Source organism: Capricornis sumatraensis, chromosome 16 (genome assembly GCF_032405125.1).
Source record: "Capricornis sumatraensis isolate serow.1 chromosome 16, serow.2, whole genome shotgun sequence".
In the NCBI taxonomy this organism is placed as follows: Eukaryota; Metazoa; Chordata; class Mammalia; order Artiodactyla; family Bovidae; genus Capricornis; species Capricornis sumatraensis.
In genome coordinates, this window is record NC_091084.1 from 38,339,793 (window position 1) to 38,361,270 (window position 21,478).

Here is a 21,478-nt window from a genome sequence, read left to right on the forward strand (position 1 = left end):
CCCTGGGATTCTCTAGGCAAGAATACTGAAGTGGGTTGCCATTTCCTTCTCCAATGCATGAAAGTGAAAAGTGAAAGTGAAGTCACTCAGTCGTGTCTGACTCTTCATGACCCCATGGACTGTAGCCTACCAGGCTCCTCTGTCCATGGGATTTTCCAGGCAAGAGTACTGGAGTGGGGTGCCATTGCCTTCTCTAGTAAGGCCAAATTATCCCTATACCTCCCTAACTCAGTTTAAAAGCAAGCCTGATAAGGCTCTCCATGTCTTAGAACAAAGTCCACAAATATTTAAGGTAACATACAAACTGAAATCCAACACTGTAAAAATCTCAACGTGGAGCATCTGTTCAATAATTATCAGGCTTGCAAGAAAATGTGAAAAATAATGAGAAGAATAAATTGATTATTAGAGATAAACCTCAAAATAACACAGGTGATGAAATTACTAGATAAGACAATAAAAACAGCTCTTAAAAGAGACTTTCAACTAGACCAAGTGAAGAAGTAAGCATATCTGCTTCTCTTCACCCACAAAGTATCTGTTGGGCCAGGACAAGCTGTGAGGATGAACAGCAGGCCTGCCATGGTGGAAAAGAATTGACTTGATTGGGAGTTAATCAGGGCTTCCCATGCTCAGCGGCATTGTTGGTAGAAATGGAAATTATTGAGTTGTAAGACTAAATAATAAATTAGAATATATAGTCATACTTTTTTATTGAGCTTCACTTTATTGTGCTTCACAGCTATTGTACTTTTTACAAATTGAAGGTTTATGGTAATCCTGCACTGTCAGATGATGGTTAGCAATTTTTTTTAGCAATAAATTATTTTTAATTAAGGTGTATACATTGTTTTTTAGATATAATGCTGTTGCACATTTAATAGACTACTGTATTGTATAAACATAACCTTTACATGCACTGGGAAACCAAAAATTCATGTGATTCACTTTATTGGGTTATTTGATTTATTCCACTGGTCTGAAACCAAACTCATAATGTCTCTGAAGTTTGCCTATATTCAAAAATGAATTATAAAATGAGATATTATAAACTCCATATGTTCAAGAAACATGAACATTATAAGGCAGGACATGGAAAACTCATATTGAATGCCTGGAGATGAAAAGTACAGTGTTTGAGATGAAAAGTACACTGGATTAGTATTGATTTGGAATAGCAACAGATTAGATATTACAGAAGAAAAGACTAGTGAGCTTGATGACATAACAATGAAACTGTCCAAAATGAAATACATAGAAAAAAAGACTATCAGTGCTGTAGAACATCAAATGGCCTAATATATACAAATAGAGCCCCAGAAGGAGAAGGAAGGGACAGAAAATATGTTTTAAAAAGTAATGGCTGAAAATTTTCCAAATGTGAAGAAGACGCTGAACTAAGGGATCATAAGAAACTTGGTGAAGTAAAAGAAATGTGGAGAAAACTAACTAAATACCTAACTTAGAAATCACTGTTATTGAGAAATGAGTAAAGGAACTAACTAGTCTAAATATCCTTTGAATTCAGAGCAAAGGCAAGTAAACTTTAATTAAGCACCGTTTGTGAGGGATGCAACTATGTTTCCTGAGAACCTATCGTATATCTGGATAGAGATAAAAGTACATTGCACCATAGATGTCCCAGATTACTTATTTCCTACCAAGACAAACAAACAAATGACTTATTTTATCTGATAATTCAGTAAAGAAAAAAAGTGCCTGGGATTTGGAGCCTAAAAAACCATAATTCAAATTCTGTCCTTCCATGTATGGTTTTGTATGGTCATGTTATCACTTTGGCTGCTTCTTTCTTTTTTAAATGTAAAATACTACTGCTCAGTCTCATAGTTATTGGTAGTTAAATGAGCTAATATACTTGAAAATATCTAGTACAATGTTAGGCACAATCGCTCTTTTGTGCATGTTATTTTCATTTTCTCTTTCTAATCCTCCCTCCTGATAACTATCTTCTGGCCTCCCTTTTTGTTCCCACTCAAACAATGACCGTTAGTGCTGGAAGAGGCCTTAGAGATCAGCTAGAATCAGGCCCTCTTTTCTATAGATGAAGAATTTGAGTCCCAGAGAAGTGACATGTTTGCCATAGGGGAGAAAGTTCAGTTTCCAAGCTCTACTGTGTGTTCTAAACAATGACATGAAAAGCAAGTTCTCTGTGCCTCCTCAGAAGCAAAAGAGGAGTTAACATTTGCTGGAAATTGTATTTTAAACACAATACTGCAGATCTTAAAAACCTAGCATTTAAATGAGTATGTTCATATTGCAATTAAATTTCTAGAATGATGGAAGTGTTAAGGGTGTTACATGGCAGAATAAATGAAACAAAATAAAGGTAAAGAGCTTAGCTTTCAAGCTCCTGGTAAAACCAGAGTTACAAGCCAGATACTTGAATACTGTGCTCAGTATAGAAGAACTGGCATCTTAAAATAGACATTCTGTAAATATATGTAGCAAAGAATATAAAGAGACATCACTTTAGACATGAAAAATAAATTGCATATAGCATGGTATGTAAAACATAATTATAATGTGTGTTTGCTCTTTACAAAAATTAATTTTAAACATGAATAGAAACCAGAATATAGACCATGAAGAGCGCCCACACCCAGAAAGCCACATAGAAGCCATGCTGTGGCATGCGGCTCTCTGGGCAAAGGCCCAGGAGAGCAGAAGAAGGCTTACAGTGTTTCCATTTTTAAAGTACTTGCAATTGTTTGATTTAAAATATATATTAAAAAATTAGCGGCAGAGCCCATTTATAGTTCCAGGAACTTTTCAGAGAGAATAACACAAAAGCTCTACAGAGCTGCTGAAATTTTAAATAATTCTTTGTAAATGCCCTAGGTTAATTTGGATCCCTGAAAACACATTAGGAAATTAAGCTGTAATGTGAGCTAATTCAGATTTTAATTTGGCAAAAAGAATGATCCAACTACACAGTTAATGTAAATAGAAGCATAACACAGGGAAATTAATGAGGTTTCCTTCCGATGAATCTTCATGGAGGTAGATAATTAGCTTCTTTTGTTATTATTGTGGAGAATGTGGCATTGTCTCTGAGGTGTAAAATAACTGTGGCTTACTAAGTGATAATGTGCTTCATTTGTCTTTTTTTTTTTAATAATTATTTATGTTAAACTCTTGTAGGATGAAGCAGCAGCACAACCGCTGAATCTCTCATCCCGACCCAAGACAGCTGAGCCTGTAAAGTCCCCAACTTCTCCCACCCAGAGCCTCTTCCCAGCCAGCAAAACCAGCCCTGTCAATCTGCCTAACAAAAGCAGCATCCCCAGCCCCATTGGAGGAAGCTTGGGAAGAGGATCCTCTTTAGGTAAATGGAAAAGTCAACACCAGGAAGAGACTTATGAATTAGGTAAAAGAAAGCAAACTGCGTTTAATGATGACTGATTCTTGTTTTCAAAGTATTCTTTAGTCCAAGAAAAATTTAAATACGGAAAGTAAATAATGTAAAAGTAAATTCTTTTCTACTAACGCATAACCCAGTGTGGCGTCTTAGGTGACTAGAACTTTCAGGAAAGGTTAGAATATAAATCCTGTTGGGTGCATTCTCCCAATGATGATGAGTTAGATCCAGCAATCAGAGACTTAGAAATTTCTGTGTTGAGTCAGTGCTTTGCCACTGAAGTGACTCTAGGCAGAGTAAGAGTGGCCGTGAACTCTCCAAGGGCCTAAAGGAGCCTGGCCTAAAAGCTGCCTGCCAAAAGTCCAGAATTTTTTGAAACTTTGTTTTCTTTGTAAAATGTGAATTTTACACCTTATCCCATATCAGTTTTCCATTGAAGCAAATATGAATGACACTTAGTGACATCATATAAAATAAAGTTGATCTCTAGTAAGATATGTCATAGTGATTCTCTGTCTTCTTACATTCTCTGATACACTGCCAATTGTCTCTAGGGATAGTCATACCCAGGTGTGAGAAGTATAGGGGATAAATGGGATCTGGCATCAGGCAGCCTTGAACTGAGAAAGAGCCTTTACTTACTAGCTGTGTGACCCTGTGAAAATTATTTAATATTTTTTTTAACTCAGTTTCCTAATCTCTGGAAAGGAAATATCATTTCCTAGCTTATAGGTTGGTATGAGAATTAAGACAGAAATGTATGTATGTAAAGTCTCTAACATGGTATCTGGAACCCAGAAGGCATGCAACCAAATAGACTAGACAGCCAAATACCAACACATTTACAAATACATGTGGAATGAAACAGTAATTGTGAAAGCACTTGTCAGTGGCAGAGAGGCAAGTAAATATGAACATTATTATTACCATACTCTATAAGTGTCTTAATTTTCCAATAAAGACACAGAAGTTCAAAGGGATTTGGGACTAGAACCAGCATTTCTTTACCATATTACCTTCCATGTTTTATTTAATCCTATAGCCTGAATTGCTTACAGCAATAAATAAAATAATGTATAAGTGTAGCCATTTACAGTTTAACCAAACATTTTGTCTATCTTATCTCATTTGATTTTTTACTATCATCTTATGAGTTAGGTAGTATGTTATTGTTATTCTTGTATAATAAACTGTCATCTTACAGATAAAATGACTCACCCACAGCCATGTAGCTATTAATTAGCAGAGTTAAAACTAAAGTCCAGGTCTTCTCACGTATAACTCAGTGCTCCTTTTGAAAACTCATAGTTGGAATGTTTGCTGAACAATGCTGAATCTTAAGTGGCTCTTCTAATGATGAGATGTAAATCTTCCTTACTGAAACTGGGGACATTAGGATCTACCCAGCAGTCTATCCTCTTTTTGAGTCAGAACACTCTTTTAGGGGCCCAGAGATTTCACTCCAAGTCAGTGGGATCACTGTGGCAAAGAGAAATGAATCATTCCCAGCATGTGAATATGATCACTGGATTATTGAAAGTTGTGAGATGAGGGGAAAAAGCCAACATGAGAATAAATAATAGGCTTGATCTTGAAATGGCCCTCCTATAAACCACTTCTAAATTTTATTTGGAAAGCATTTGTTTTCTGTACTTAGCATAGTGGGGGACAAAAATGACTGTACAGGCCCTTGTTCTTTTGGAGTTTACATCTTAGCAGAGTGTATTCCTTAGATCGTGAACGAGAAATGAGCTGAAGTAATAGCACCCTTGTTCACACAATACTGGATGGATTTTCTTTTTTAATCAGAAAAGCTTCAGAGCTAAAGATACAGGGTTTCTATTTGCTAAAAAGTGGCTGTTTAACTGTCTAAAACTTTTCCATAGATAGCGTTGGGAATATTTTCTAAACTCGAGTGATAAGCACATGTACGGCACACACATAGACGTGAGCTTGATCATAGTCTGGTTTCCTCTGTCCCATCTGTCTCTGTGAGGTGTGTGCACATACACAGATACACACACACATATATACATACACACATACGTGTGCTATAAAATGCTCATACCAGGAAACACACAAGCTCATCACATTAAACTTTACCACAGCAGCTGAAATCTGTCAGTCATTTGCCTTCTTTTTGTCTAAAATTGGAAAAGCTAATCTAAAGTATCGATGTTAACCTACAATAAAATGCAAGATATAGAGGAAATTTAGTTTAATTTTAAATTTTGTCCTTCTGTGCTGCATGGAATATAATGAAAGTAAATATTTTCACTTTATTTTAAGCTTTATCCTTATATAAATTCCATTCCCACACATTCAGCCTCACTGTCAAGAAGACAGGGAACTGAGAGCAGTGGGTGTTCAGGTTGTGGGTAGGAAATGGGTTGTCATTCTCTTCTTAAGTAACTGAGGCAGCATGAGTGGAATGCTTCATTAACCAGCCAGTGACTGGGGAACAGAGAGTGTGGTGTATTCCTTCCCACCCCCTCTCCCCTGCAGTGGACGTATGAACACACAGATACAGATATCACTAAAGGATGTGTGTGGCCTCACAGATTTTTTTTTTTTTGGCTGGGCCAGAAACAGCTTTCCTGCATTAGCATACTAAATATAATGGACAGCCTGCACAGATGTCTCTTTGCCCCTTCCTACCACTTTCATCCCAACTACTCTCCCACTAATTGTTAAATATAACCAGAAAAGGTACGTGTGTGTGTGTGTGTGCGCGTGTGTACTTATATAGGAATCTAGGAACCTTCATTTGTGAGGAAGCAGGTTAACAGAGCCCAGATAAACTGAAATGCTAGGGTATCCTCCAAGAACTGAAAACAAAAAACCCAGCACATGTCAGTTACCCTGGATTTCTGTGGTCTATTGCATTTTTCTTAATAGCAAACGAGCCCCTTCCTTGCTCAAAGAATGTGGCGTTCTACAGGGGAGTGGACAGTAGCGGTATTTTTTGTGTCTAACCTTACAACCCTCTAATAATACATCCTGTGTATGCAGATATCCTGTCCAGTCTCAACTCTCCTGCCCTGTTTGGGGATCAGGATACAGTGATGAAAGCTATTCAGGAGGCTCGGAAGATGCGAGAACAGATCCAGCGGGAGCAACAACAGCAACAGCCACATGGTGTTGATGGGAAACTGTCCACCCTGAATAATATGGGGCTGAACAACTGTAGGAATGAAAAGGTAAAACTTGCTTCCCTCCTTCACTGGCTCTGCTAGACCCATTGACTCATTTTTATCTGGTTCTTTTCAGGCTCCAAAGCATCAACCTGTAGCCAAAGATTTGGGCTTCTAGCTTGAGGACTGTCTTGCATTATGTTTAAGCATTACTGCTGATTAAAAAATAAACCTTTTCCCTCTTAGTATGGGTTGCCTCTCAGGTACCCAACCAAACACCCAAACTCCTGCCATTGGTGTTTTTCTGTCCCATTCCAAAAGGTTAGAAATATCTTATAATAAAGGGGGTATATGAGGTTACAGACTATCAGAATATTTTTAAAAGGCATCTATACTCACAGTGAAGGCTAATACATTATTATGACTCATCATTGAATTTATTACTAAGTTTCCTATCAGCCTGAGCAAAACAGAAAACAGAGAAACTTACAAAATGCATTCGTTTATTTTTTTGATTCATCAGATTATTTATCAAGTGCTTATTGTGTAATAGACACTGTTCTAGGCACTGGAGATACAACAGTGAACAAATGAGACAAAAATCTCTGTTCTCATAGAGCTTACATTCTGATAGGGGAACGCAGATGAAGAAAAAAATAATCAAATACACAATGACTAATGTTGGTGACAGGAGAAGGTGAATCATTGCCATGAGAGAAATAGCAGCAAGTTAAGGAAATACAGTTGCAGGATTGTTCCTTTAGGTAGGCTGGTAAGGACTCTAAGGAGGTGTCATGTAATAGAGAGAGTGAAGGAAGCCCTGTGCAGGCCACATGAAGAGCATCCAGGCAGTGGGAACAATAGGCTTAGAGGCCCTTCGAGTGTAGGACAAGGAGGCCAATTTAGCAAGAGCAACTTGAGGAAAGGCAGAGCAGTGAGACCTAAAGAGAAGTGATAGCCTGGGGGAGAGTGTGGTAGACCTGTAGGCCTTGGAAGGACTATGTGTGTTTCACTCTGAATCTGATGAGAATTCCTACATTCTTTTTGTCCAGGACACTGACATGATCTGATTTACATATAAAAAGGATCCTTCTGCAAAATGTGTAAGAGCAGACTTCAGAAGGCTAAGAAAGGAAACAGGCAGACCAGTTGAGAGGTTATTGTCAAGCAATGGGTGGAAAATGCTGATTATTTGATGAATTAGTGATCCTAGCCATTGCTTACCCTGTATCTGCCTCACCCCAGTTTCTGCCTCCCTCTTCACATGGCTGTCTTCCCTCTGTGTATATCCCCATGTCTCCAAATCTTCCTCTTCTTAAGAAGAACATCACTTATTGAATTTAGGGTTCACTCTAATCCAGTGTGACTTTAACTTGATTATATCTGCAAAGACCCAGTTTCCTACAGATAGAAAAATAGATTGCATAAATATATTAATTTAATACATTAAATTAATAATGACTTAACTCCCCCTCCCCTACTTTGATTGATCCTTTTAGCAGAAGGTTCACATAAAGTAAGAGAGAAACTATCTGGGGGAATAGTGGGCCTTTTGGTGCTGGATGAGCCATAAACTTTTATACACTTGGGACCTGCTATGCAAGGGATTGTTGTTGTTCTGTCACTAAGTTGTGTCCAACTCTTTGCGAACCCATGGAGTGCAGCATGCCAGGCTTCCCTCTCCTTCACCATCTCCTGGAGTTTGAGCATACTATTTTTGGAGTTTGCGCCACCTCCATGTTGCTCAATCTCTGTGTTTGCTCTATATTCTATGTCTGGTTATACTCATATCCATTATATTATATCTGTTGTGTTAATGATGCCATCCAACAATCTCATCCTCTGTCACCCTCTTCTCCTCCTGCCCTCAATCTTTCCCAGCACCCAGGGTCTTTTCCTCTGAGTCAGCCCTTTATGTCAGGTGGCTAAAGTATTGGAGCTTCAGCTTCACCATCAGTCCTTTCAATGAAAATTCAGGGTTGATTTCCTTTAGGATTTGCCATAGCTTAGTCCCTAAGTCGTGTCCGACTCTTGCGACCCCATGGACTGTGGCCTGCTAGACTCCTCTGTCTATGGGATTCTCCAGGCAAGAATACTGGAGTGGGTTGCCATTTCCTTCTCTAGGGGATCTTCCTGACCCAGGAATTGAAACCAGGTCTCCTGCATTGCAGGCAGAGTCTTTACCAGCTGAGCTACAAGGGAAGCCCTCTTTTGGGATTGACTGGTTTGAACTCCTTGCTGTCCAGGGGACTCTCAAGAGTCTTCTCTAGCACCACAGTTTGAAGGCATCAATTCTTCAGTGCTCAGCCTTCTTCATGGTCTAACTGTCACATCTGTACATGACTACTGGAAAATCATAGCTTTGACTATATCGATCTTTGTCAGCAGAGTGTTGCCTCTGCTCTTTAATACACTGTCTAGGTTTGTCATAGCTTTTCTTCCAAGGAGCAAGCATCTTTTAATTTCATGGCTGCAGTCACCATCTACAGTAATTTTTGAGCCCAAGAAAATAAGATCTGTCACTGCTTCCACTTTTTCCCCATTTATTTATCATGAAGTGATAGGACTAGATGCCATGATCTTAGCTTTCTGAATGTTGTTTTAAGTCAGCTTTTTCACTCTCTTTCACCCTCATCAAGAGGCTCTTTAGTTCCTCTTTACTTTCTGGCAGTAGAGTGGTATCATCTGCCTATCTGAGGCTATTGATAATTTCTCCCAGCAATCTTGATTCCAGCTTGTGATTCATCCAGTCTGGCGTTTTACATGATGTACTCTGTATATAAGTTAAATAAACAGTGTGACAATATGGAGCCTTGTCATACTCCTTTCCCAATTTTGAACCAGTCCGTTATATGTCTGGTTCTAACTGTTGCTTCTTGACCTGCATACATGTTTCTCAGGAGACATAGGGCTACCGAGTAGAAAATTGGGGTAAAAGCAAGAGAATGGATACATGTAGCAGAGAACATCTCCTACTTTACAATTTTGTCAAGGTTGAATCTTAAAATTAGTATGAGAAGGATGTCAGTGATTTATGTAAGTCTTTTAAACTGTATTGGTTTTCAAATGAAAGTGATATATGGTTACTAAAATTTCTAATAATACAGTTGTATGGTCAAAAGCTAATTACCCTTCTCACCACATTAACTACCTTTGGTGATTCAGTTTTCTTTGCATATGCAGGAGTATTAATGAGTTTAAAGGTATATATTCTTACTTGGAGTGGTAGGCCCTGAGTTGTCACTTGCCAGCTGTATGATATTTGGTAAGCTGAATAACTTCACTGAATCTCAAGTTCTTCATCTGTAATATGAGGGTAGTAATCTGGGCTACAATAGAATAAAATATATATGAATATACCTAGCAAAGCCTCAGGTACAGAGTGGGTACTTTCTTATGTTTCCCATACCTTTTAGGCTAAATTATGGGTGATCTTTGAATATATAGAACAAATGAGCTATTTTGCCTCAGATACAAGTTCCTCATAACAATGATGGAAGGGTCAGCAGAAGAAAGCAGAGTTAGATATTTCAGATGATGGCATATTGACCAACTTACATAGTTAAACTCCTTTCTAACTGAGTTGATACACAAAGCTATGGAAACTTCAGATTTATTAAGTTAGATCGTGGTTTCATAATGTCGTAATTTCATAATGTCATAATAATGCTGATGCCTCAGCATTATTGACATTTTTGGCTGGAGAATTCTTTGTCATGGGTGGCTAATCTGGCCTCTACTCATTAGATGCCAGTAGCACCCCTCAGAAATGTCTCTAGATATTGCTAAATATCCCCTATTGGGGTAGGGAGGACAAAATTACCCCTAGTTGAAATATCACTGGACTAAATAAATATATTTAGAATTAATACATTTCAGAAATTTTATTCCACAAAAAAAACCAGGTTATTTAAATAATCGCATGTGAGTGTGCTTAGTCAAGCTCAGTCGTGTCCGACTCTTTGAGATCCCATGGACTGTAGCCTTCCTCTGTCTGTGGGATTATCCCTGCAACAATACTGGAGTGGGTTACCATTTCCCCCTCCAGGGATCTTCCTGCCCCAGGTATTGAACATGTGTCTCCTGCGCCTCCTGCATTGGCAGGTGGGTTCTTTTACTACTGAGCCACATAGGAAGCCCTTTCAATAATCACATTTGTTTTTAAATTATAGAGAATCATTTGCTTTTGCTTTTGATTAATGTTAGGAATAAAATATTTCTTTGAAAAATATTTCTAATGAAAAACTAGAATTTTTGTTTGGAATATTAATGTAGAGAATATTTAAAACAGATGTGTGTACATCATTTAGGTTGTGGGGGAAACAAGAAATAAATTCAGTATTGTTACAGCAACTCTGCCTTTCAGTGAAGCCCCTCTGTCACATTAAGTAGGCTTAGAATAGCGACATCCTGAAATGTTTGCACTACCTAAATAGTAAATTGGCACTGGACATCCCTTCCTTCCAGCAGTGACTCTGTTTGTCTGACACAGTGACCCTATATTGTTGAATTTATATCATCGATTCAAGTTCAAGCTTAAGACTCTACTAACTTCAGCTACTCTGGGTTAATTTTAAGTATTACTCATTGACTTTTCTTAATTCATATAGAGGAAAGAAGTCTGAGGCTCTGAAATAATAACACCTTAATTTGTGTTGGAAGCCACCAGTGAGAGATTAGAGATTAGGTTAAGATTGAAAATTAATAAATCTCAACTTGTCCTAAAATATGTCACACAATGTAATAGAGCTTCTGGAGATAAGTGGCAAAATGGCTTCAACAGAATCAGAAACCGCTGGTTTCTCAGTTGAAGAGAGCTGTTGTCTCAGTAGAGGATCTCATAGGAGTTGAATTCAGGTTACTGGAAAAGTCCGTTATATTCAAGGCTGTTGTGTACATAAGCTCTCCTTTACATTATCTCTGTTGCAAATAATGTCACTGCTTTGAACGTGTATTTGTTGTAGGCTTTGTTTGGCTTCCCTGGTGGCTCAGACGGTAAAGAATCTGCCTGCAATGCAGGAAACCTGGGTTCGATCCCTGGGCTGGGAAGATCCCCTGGAGAAGGGTATGGCAACCCACTCCAGCATTCTTGCCTGGAGAAGCCCCATAGACAGAGGAGCCTGGAAGGCTACACAGTCCATGTGGTCTCAAAGAGTTGGACACGACTGAGCAACTAAGCACAGGCTTTGTTTAGTTTCTAGACCCAGTATCTATTCTTGTTAGGTTCATTACCTGCAGAAGAGTAAATTAAGAATGATATTAAAGGACTCCTGTGATGGTAGACTTGGCTCTCTTATAATCAAAATATCCATCTTAATTTTATGAGGTTTCACACAACACTACTTTTTCTTCTGAGAATCATATTTTCTTCTGAGATCAGACAAGATAAATATGTGATGTACAATAAGATTAGTAAAATAGATAGTGACAAAGTCAGTTTCAGTTCAGTTCAGTCACTCAGTTGTGTCCAACTCTTTGTGACCCCATGAATTGCAGCACCCCAGGCCTCCCCGTCCATCACCAACTCCCGGAGTTCACTCAGACTCATGTCCATCACATCAGTGATGCCATCCAGCCATCTCATCCTCTGTCGTCCCCTTCTCCTCCTGCCCCCAATCCCTCCCAGCATCAAAGTCTTTTCCAATGAGTCAACTCTTCACATGAGGTGGCCAAAGTGTTGGAGTTTGAGCTTTAGCATCAGTCCTTCCAAAGAAATTCCAGGGCTGATCTCCTTCAGAATGGAGTGGTTGGATCTCCTTGCAGTCCAAGAGACTCTCAAGAGTCTTCTCCAACACCACAGTTCAAAAGCATCAATTCTTCGGCACTCAGCCTTCTTCACAGTCCGACTCTCACATCCATACATGACCACAGGAAAAACCATAGCCTTGACTAGATGGACCTTAGTCGGCAAAGTAATGTCTCTGCTTTTAAATATGCTATCTAGGTTGGTCATAGCTTTTCTTCCAAGGAGTAAGCGTCCTTTAATTTCATGGCTGCAGTCACCATATGCAGTGATTTTGGAGCCCAAAAAAAGAAAGTCTGACACTGTTTCCACTGTTTCCCCATCTATTTCCCATGAAGTGATGGGACCAGATGCCATGATCTTCGTTTTCTGAATGCTGAGCTTTAAGCCAACTTTTTCACTCTCAACTTTCACTTTCATCAAGAGGCTTTTTAGTTCCTCTTCACTTTCTGCCATAAGAGTGGTGTTATCTGCATATCTGAGGTTATTGATATTTCTCCCAGCAGTCTTGATTCCAGCTTGTGTTTCTTCCAGCCCTGCATTTCTCATGATGTACTCTGCATAGAAGTTAAATAAGCAGGGTGACAATATACAGCCTTGACGTACTCCTTCTCCTATTTGGAACCAGTCTGTTGTTCCATGTCCAGTTCTAACTGTTGCTTCCTGACCTGCATACAGATTTCTCAAGAGGCAGGTCAGGTGGTCTGGTATTCCCATCTCTCTCAGAATTTTCCACAGTTTATTGTGATCCACACAGTCAAAGGCTTTGGCATAGTCAATAAAGCAGAAATAGATGTTTTCCTGGAACTCTCTTGCTTTTTCGATGATCCAGCAGATGTTTGCAATTTGATCTCTGGTTCCTCTGCCTTTTCTAAAACCAGCTTGAACATCAGGAAGTTCACGGTTCATGTATTGCTGAAGCCTGGCTTGGAGAATTTTGAGCATTAACTGTCTTCAAAATTGCCATCTTTGGAATTATCTTGATTTCCTTAAATGTAAAGATTCATAAATTAGATTTATGACTTTATTCTTGTAAACCATAGTGCAGTTTTAGAGAATTTTTCAGTATTTCTATCACAACATCTTGCCATTTATAAAGCATACCTCATCACACTCATATCTGGACATTGTTTAAAAATGAGTGTGTCACAGATTTGAGTTCCCTGAGAAGCAGACTGTGAGATGAAGATTGTGTGCTGATACATGCTCAGTCACTTCAGTTGGGTCTGACTCTTTGCAACCCTATAGCTGGAACCTGCCAGGCTTCTCTGTCCTTGGGGACTCTCCAGGCAAGAATACTGGAGTGGGTTGCCGGACCCTGCTCCAGGGGATTTTCCCCACCCAGTGATTGAACCCGGGTCTCCTGCATCTTCTGCATCACAGGTGGATTCTTTACTGATGAGCCACCAGGGAAGCCTGAGATGGAGATTAGCAAGCAGGTTTGTGGGGGTAGCAGGTCCTCTTTCTGATTGCCACCTGTGGAAGGGAAAAGATGAAAGCAGAATCGGACTGTGATGCAGTCTCATCCAAAGCCTTAGCCAACCGCATATGAAGCTTTGAGGCTGCCATGTCCATTCAGAATTGTCTCAAGTTAGATGGAAGGAGTGAGCTTTCATCCATTTGTGTGAACCAGTCATTAGGTGAGGGCTGCTCTGGGAAAGGGACTTAATCTTGGGTGAGGTGTGACTCTAGTTGAGGTGATGCTGAAGAGGGCCAACAGCTGAGGGTGAGCAAAACATTCCCTACAGGTGAGGAAACAAATCAGTCCTGAAGGGGAATCTGGGCAGTACATCACAATTTCCTTTGTAGAGTTTTTTTTTTTTTTGTGATATTTACTAACATTAGATGCATATAGAACATGTTTTGTGTATTTCATAACTGAGGGGAACATTTACTTCACAGACACAGGGGTTTGCTATTTTTGTTGTTTGGTCACTAAGTCATGTCTGACTCTTTTGTGACCCCGTGGACTGTAGCCCACCAGGGTCCTCTGTCCATGGGATTTCCCAGGAAAGAATAGTGGAGTGGGTTGCCATTTCCTTCTCCAGGGCATCTTCCCAACCAGGGATCGAACCTTGGTCTCCTGCATTGCAGGCAGATTCTTTTACTGCTGAGCCACAAGGGAAGTCCTGAAAGTGAGTGTCAGTTGCTCAGTCCTGTCTGACTCTTTGTGACCCCATGGACTGTAGACCATCAGGCTCTTCTGTCCATGGAATTTTCCAGGCAAAATACTGGAATGAGTCGCCATTTCCTTCCCCAGGGGATCTTCCTGACCCAGAGATTGGATGCATGTCTCTTGCATTGGCAGGCAGATTCTTTACCACTGAGCCATCTGGGAAACCCTTATAATACATACAGAATTACATATACATCCATATGAATACATGTTGACCCATGATATATTTCACTTTACTGGGTAAACTCCTGTTTTGACACTTTGAAATGAAACATTGTTAACTTGATCAACCAGAACGGCACCAATGGAGTTGTTCTGGTTGACTGTGTCACAGGATATTTAGGGTCTGTTAAATATATAGATTTTAGGGACAATAGACTGTAACGGCACCTTAGGAGCTTTCATGCTCCATCATTTCAAAATAGCTGCTGTGCATGGATCATGAATGTCTTGCCAGCAGAAGTCTAAGTTTATTCCCTGGGTTTTAACTTTCTGCAGCAAGAACAACCTATGACAGTGCCAGGGCAATCTGATCATATTATAGGTGAACTTCTTACTAAATTTCATTGTTTTGACATTTCTCAGATAGAAAGTGTTTTAGTCATGACAGTACACTGTAGGATTTTAAATAGGCTGCTTCTAAAGGTCCTTAGAGCTAAGCTAAGGACATGTGGCTAGAAGAGAGGCAAGGTAGTGTTAAAAAGTGCATTTTGTAAGTTTTCTGACTTCCCTAGTGTTTGAATGCTGACTCAGTGATTGGTTAGAGTACATTCCTACATAGGTATGATGTAACTTAGATATCTGGTTATTTTGGTTATCTTAATAACCTTGAGGAGCCAGTAGATTGATTACCTGTTGATCAGAGTTACCCTAAATAGGCCGATTGCACATCTATACACATGTGGCCTGGACTGCTGTTCCCTTGATCTTCCAAGAATCTCAAGAAAAATTCTTGACCACATTGCATGTCAAAATGAACTACCATGAACACTATTATCACACTCTGTCTGCCTCTGAAGTATACTGGTGGGATTAAAACTATAGAGTGAAAGAACTGAAGGGAACATAACATTTGATCTGGTCCAACACCTTCAGTTCACAGACAGGAAGACTGAGACCTAGAGAAAGGACATGACTTATGCTTTGTCACATAGTGAATTTGTGTCAGAGCAGGAATTAAATCTCAGCTTTCCTAGTTCTTCATCAATGATGTTTCTAATTTCAGAAAAGTACCAGATTTGTTTACTTATTTTCTATAAGATATTTAAGCTATTGCTTACCAAAGTATTTTTTACATTTGCAATCTAAAACCTTTGGTGGAATAAGACGGGGTAAAAATAACAAAAACGGTGAAGCAGAAAGGCATTGAGCCCCCTGTTTCTGTATATGTTTCACCTTCTGTTTCGATAAGGCATTCTTCCCCACAATGATGTCCACTGGTTCTGGCCCTGGAAAGATATCAGTCAGAAAGCAGAAGATCTAATGATGCTAGTATAGACAGAGAAACAGAAGAGGTGGCTAGTAACCAGCAGCAGTGATAGAATTAGAGAGCGCATGGTGTATTGGAAAGAGCATGGGCTTTGGAGTCTCAGTTTCTAGGATTAACCTTGGAAGCAGCCTGTGTGGTTTTCTGTGTTATTTGAGTAAGTTACTTAACCTCTGTGAGTCTCAATGAACATACCTATAAAATGGTATAAAATGGCCTTTCCTTGAAGGCTTGTTTTGAGGGAAAATATGCATAGGGCACATATCTGACACAAGAGATGCTCTGTTACTGTTAGTCCTTTTTGACTGTAAGACCTCAGACAGGTTCTCCAACCTGTTGTTAACTTCATTAAATTTTTATTCTCTGAGACTCTCCAAAGGTGAATGGATTAACCTACTGCTCTGTGAAGCCAAAATTTCTTAAGATAGAGTAGAAGCGTAGTTAGGAACTAACAGGCACCTTCTTACAAACGCAAGATATACATTTTTTTTCATTCTTAAAGTAACTTGAATACTCTAGTTATTTGCTATAGGATCTGCTCATAGCCAACATGATAATGTTCAAATTTTATAATATCAGTGTGCTAGGGACTTTTGTTCCCATTAATTTAATATATACTTTAATAATTTCCAGAAAATCAAAATTTCAATCCATGATTTTTGAGAATACTTAACCTGATTCCCGATAACTATATGCATTTCTCATGCCAAAATGATATTTTCAGTCAAGTAAATAGAAAAACAGTCCAGTCACTAAGGTACATTGTAAACCTGTTCCTTTTTGTTAAAAAACACAATTGTTCATTTATTCACAAGTGTAGATTCTTGCTTCATATCCATACTTTGCAAAAACATCAGAACAGTATGTCAGTATTACACTGATGTAATACTGCCCTCTTTTATTGGAAATGAAAAATAAACTGTATGTCTTCTGCTTCACATTGTCAGTTGCCGCAGCTCCTTGTTATTTACACAATTGATTCAGATAGTCATTGTTGCATGACAGGATAAGTTCAGACAGATGATCAATGTAGCCGTACAACAATAAGCGTAAGGGAACTGTGAGCAAATTATTTAGCAAAGTGTGTTTGGAATGAATGAGTTTCTTATATAGCACACAGACTAGTGAGGTTTTCTTGTTTTCAAGGAGTGTATAGCATTGATTAATCAGGATGGTAATTTTTATAAGCAGTTGACTAACTGTGCTTTTTCAGTTGTGCTTTTTCCAATGTCAACTCATTCCCAAAATATTGATAATTTGAATTAAGAGTGTTGTGGGCATATTAGAGATTTTACAGGAAGGGGACAGATTCTAATTATAACACCCTGTTTTGCAAAGCAGAGCAAAAGTTGGTTTTAAAAAAAAATTATATACTTCTTTTAACATTGTGACAAGAAGCATTTTTGTAGTGTTTCTGTTTCAGAAATATTATCACATATGTTATCTCTCTAGAACCTTTCCAAATTCAGAGATATAGATAATCCTGTCCTTGTTTTGCAGATTAGGGGCCTAACACCAGCTCTGGATTACTTTGCTTCTTCATTACCTCTCTCTCGTCTCATTTGTTCCCCACAGCTCTGTGAGACTGACAGGGCAATTTTAGTTAAAATCTAAAACAAGACATACATCTTAGTTTCAAATATCAATTTTAATGAGATAAAGAAGTCTACCTAGATATATATGCTTCATGCATATTTCTTTGAAAGGAGTAACTAACTATATTTATAATTGTGATAGTATTTTTCTAAAACAGCATACACAGACCACAATTGCCATAAATTAGAAAAAAAATGTAACTTTTATTAGTGTCAGATTTTACATTTGAACCAGTAATACTGAACAGCTAAGCAGTGCTGGATATAGACTCCTGGCTGAATGTTATCATTAAGTTCCTTTTATTTCTGTTGTCAGGGCTACTTGATGGGTTGCCTAGCTACTAGTTTAAGACCCAATTCATAAAAAACAACAACAAACTTGTTTGGCTCTTTTCTTCTCTGCAGGTTAAATGGAAAGGATGGTGAGAATTTATCTAGGTTTAAAAGGTTCAAGATACTTCTTAGGGTTGGAGTGGAGAAAGGAACAAATATAAGACTTTTGTTTACAACAAATATTTTAAATCAAAAGGTCATGTCCAGTTAAAGGATCTCCCAGTGAAAGGGTTAAAATTTGACACATCACAGTTAACTTTGCATAAAGAGTTGTTTGGAAGTTTTGTAAGTTTGGAACAAATTTACCAATAGTAACGATTTTATAGACCTAGGCTCCCACTCTCCTATGTACTTTCTAACCCTTAATTCTTCTAGATCTACTCTCTTAATCCTTCTAGATAAACTATTCTCAACTTTTTCAGTCCTAGGATTCCTTTACACACATACACACACACGTTTATCATATATAATGTTTAAACTGAAAAATTAAAATATTTATTCATTTACAAATCACAATAAACCCGTTAGATATTAATGTAAACAACATTTTTAGTACTACGTATATTCTTCAAAAGAAAAACTTGAAAAATGGCTTTGTTTTAGCTTTTTGCAAATGTCTCTAATGTCTGGGTTAATAGTAGACAGCTTGATTCTTATTTCTGCTTCTGCACTCAATCTGTTGCTTTATCACAAGGCTGTGTAATTTCAGAGAAATTCCATTGAACAGTCATGAAAGAATAGGAATGAAAATGACAAATAATGTCTTAGTATTATTATAAAACTAGTTTTGGTCTAGTGAACCCTCTAAAAGGGCCTTTGAGACTGCCAGGAGAATGCTTTGAATACATATCATCCTAGATTATGGACTATATGTATGTAGAGTGTATGTTTTCAGTGTATTGCCCTTAACTTTAAGAATAGCCTTCACTAATCAAACATTGTATACAGTTAGATATGATTACTGGTTTTATTCTATTTGAATTAAGGAGCAAAAAGTTAATAAAATTCTATTACTTACATTTATAACTCATCTTAATGCAAAAACAATTTTGGGTGGTTTGCAGTAAGACATATAATAAAACAAGATAAAAGCTAAATATGGAGGAGATAGTGGGAAAGAAAAGTGAAGTATAGGAAAATAAGGTAAATAGATAAAGCTGGGATAAGGTAAGTGCACAAAAATTCTTGTCATGCATATTTACATAATTGTTAGAGATGCACCACAGACTTGACTGTGAACATCTTGATAACCAAACAAAAATAGAAAAATATGTTACAAGATCCCCAGTATTTCTACTATATAATACAGCAGTTTCTTAGATGAAACATGGGTGTTCTCTAATAGGTCCTCATAAAAGCTTGAGACATACTCAAGCATGTTTGAGAACTACAGTAATTTTGCAGGCTGTTTCTTAACAGACCTTGTCATTTATCTTTTAGATCCATTCATTTTTACCTAGCTTTCTTTGCCTTCGTTTGAATGTTGTGACTGATCCTGTGTTCTTCTTTATCCTTTGAACACACTTTTTTCCAATTCCATTTCCTTTTATGTACTTACTATTTACAAAGCACAGTGTTAGACTTGTGTAGTAGAAAGGTAACCAGGGTTCAACCCTGGCTTACTAAGTTGTTATATCTCAGAATCTCACTTTTCTCAACTGCAAAAATGTTAGGACTTGATTATTAAATGATGCAATATTCAATCTCCTAGCAAATACCTTCTCTATGTGTTGCTGCTGCTGCTGTTAAGTCGCTTCAGTCGTGTCCAACTCTGCGCGACCCCATAGACAGCAGCCCACCAGGCTCCTCCGTCCCTGGGATTCTCCAGGCAAGAACACTGGAATGGGTTGCCATTTCCTTCTCCAATGCATGAAAGTGAAAAGTGAAAGTAAAGTCCCTCAGTCGTGTCCACTCTTCGCAACCCCATGAACTGCAGCCCACCAGGCTCCTCCATCCATGGGATTTTCCAGGCAAGAGTACTGGAGTGGGGTGCCATCGCCTTCTTCGTTATATATGTGTTAGGCATTTAACAAATATTTCCTCCCTTCCTCCCTCTTTCCCTGTCTCCCTCCCCTTCCCCTTGTCTCTTCTTACCATCTTCCCTTCCTTCCTATCTTTCCCATCCACTTGATTAAGGTTGTAGATAAGAACAAAAGATATGCAGTTATACTGCCCTGGTTTCTACACATAAGAGATGAGAAAATTCATAGTTGCTAAGCACAAGGAGTTGTTTAGAAGATTCAATAAAATAATCCATGTGTCAGGCCTCATCCAGTGTCTGACATGATCGGAAGGCAGGCTGAAACAGATCATTGCCATGGTTAGTTCAGGTTTATCTTTAAAGATAATTGTGAACTATTAAAAGTGCTTGTGGATGCAGCACATTTAATCTGAGCTACATTTTTAGAAGAATATCATGGTAGCTTAAAGAAAGAATGAGAGAGACCTTTAGAGAAATGCAGAAAAGATAAAGAATATGTGTTTTGGAGTTGGACTGAGCTGGACTTCAGATTCTGATTCTATTGCTTACTAGCTCTGTAGCCTCTCTGAGCCTCAGTGTCTTCAGATGTGATTATTGATAGTTTCATTGGTTGTGGGAAAATTAATCAAAAGTCTATAAGCTGAGTGTCCTGGACCATGCCTTTAAAAGATCCATTACCTTCTTTTTTGTATGTTTTCTAAGAGCATTCCTGTAGGTAGATCTCCATTTGAAATTTATTTAAATCTGCCTTAGATTCTTTTGTCTTCTTGAGCTCAGAGCCCATCCTAGTGTCACAGAAGCAGGACTTTTCTAGTAAAAAGACCTCCAATATTCAGAGGAAGGAAATGTTACAAATTTAGCTTGACGTGTCACCCCGCATCAGAAAATTCATTAAATATTCCTAAAGAATCCTTAGATTCCAAAGTAGATCAGCACCACCTAGATAGCTTTTAAGATCCATTCAAGGTACTAAACAATTTTAAAATGTCTGACTTGCAGAAAATTCAAAACACATGTTGTTAGAAATGTTTCAGTTATTTTTAAAAATGCACATTAAAGAAAAATATATATAACTATGATTCTCAATTGAAACAAAATATTGGGTTTCAAGTCAGTTGATTGCCTAGAAGTCTTTAAAGGTAAGACTTAGACCATTTAAATGACAAATCATATATTTAAAAACCTAGTAAAACATGAACATTTAAAGTGGATTCATTTTAAAACACAGCCTTGGAAAGACTGAACAGGTTGTAAACTATTTTCCTAAATTTTCACAAAGCTCCTCAAGATAGTACAAGCTGTCTCCTAAGTCTAACAACAACAACAAAAATCTATCTAGAGTCACAGTTTTAGACTCTTGGAGGGACCTAAGCTACTGCTTGAAAACACCCTTTAGTATTCTGTTATCTGCTTGCCTTTGGGGAACTGGATCCGTCTGCATTTCCCTGAGCTGGGAGGGAGGGGCTCTGTTTAAAACCAGGTGAACTTTCTCCAGACTTGGGCTTCCCATTTCACAGATGTTGGCTACAGGCATCCTGGCATCCAGGCATCCTTTGTCCTAGGAATTAGGGATCTAATGTCTGTTCAGTTCTTGGATTTCCGGAGACCCCAGAAAGATCCTTTAACCTATTTATAGTCTTACATAATATTC

At 38.3% G+C, this 21,478-nt stretch overlaps 1 protein-coding gene across 4 annotated transcripts in view; it reads left to right on the forward strand.

Annotated features, from left to right (window-relative positions):
* The window catches only part of SOX6 (SRY-box transcription factor 6), a 408,021-nt gene that overhangs the window by 321,887 nt on the left and 64,656 nt on the right, over window positions 1-21,478 (forward strand). For 3 of the 4 annotated variants that reach the window (XM_068988346.1, XM_068988348.1, XM_068988349.1), the window contains 2 exons: window positions 3,163-3,346; window positions 6,392-6,579. In XM_068988346.1, the coding sequence (XP_068844447.1) occupies window positions 3,163-3,346; window positions 6,392-6,579 (372 nt within the window). Of the gene's footprint in view, window positions 1-3,162; window positions 3,389-6,391; window positions 6,580-21,478 lie in introns of all 4 variants that reach the window. The other variant, XM_068988347.1, reaches the window with a different exon arrangement.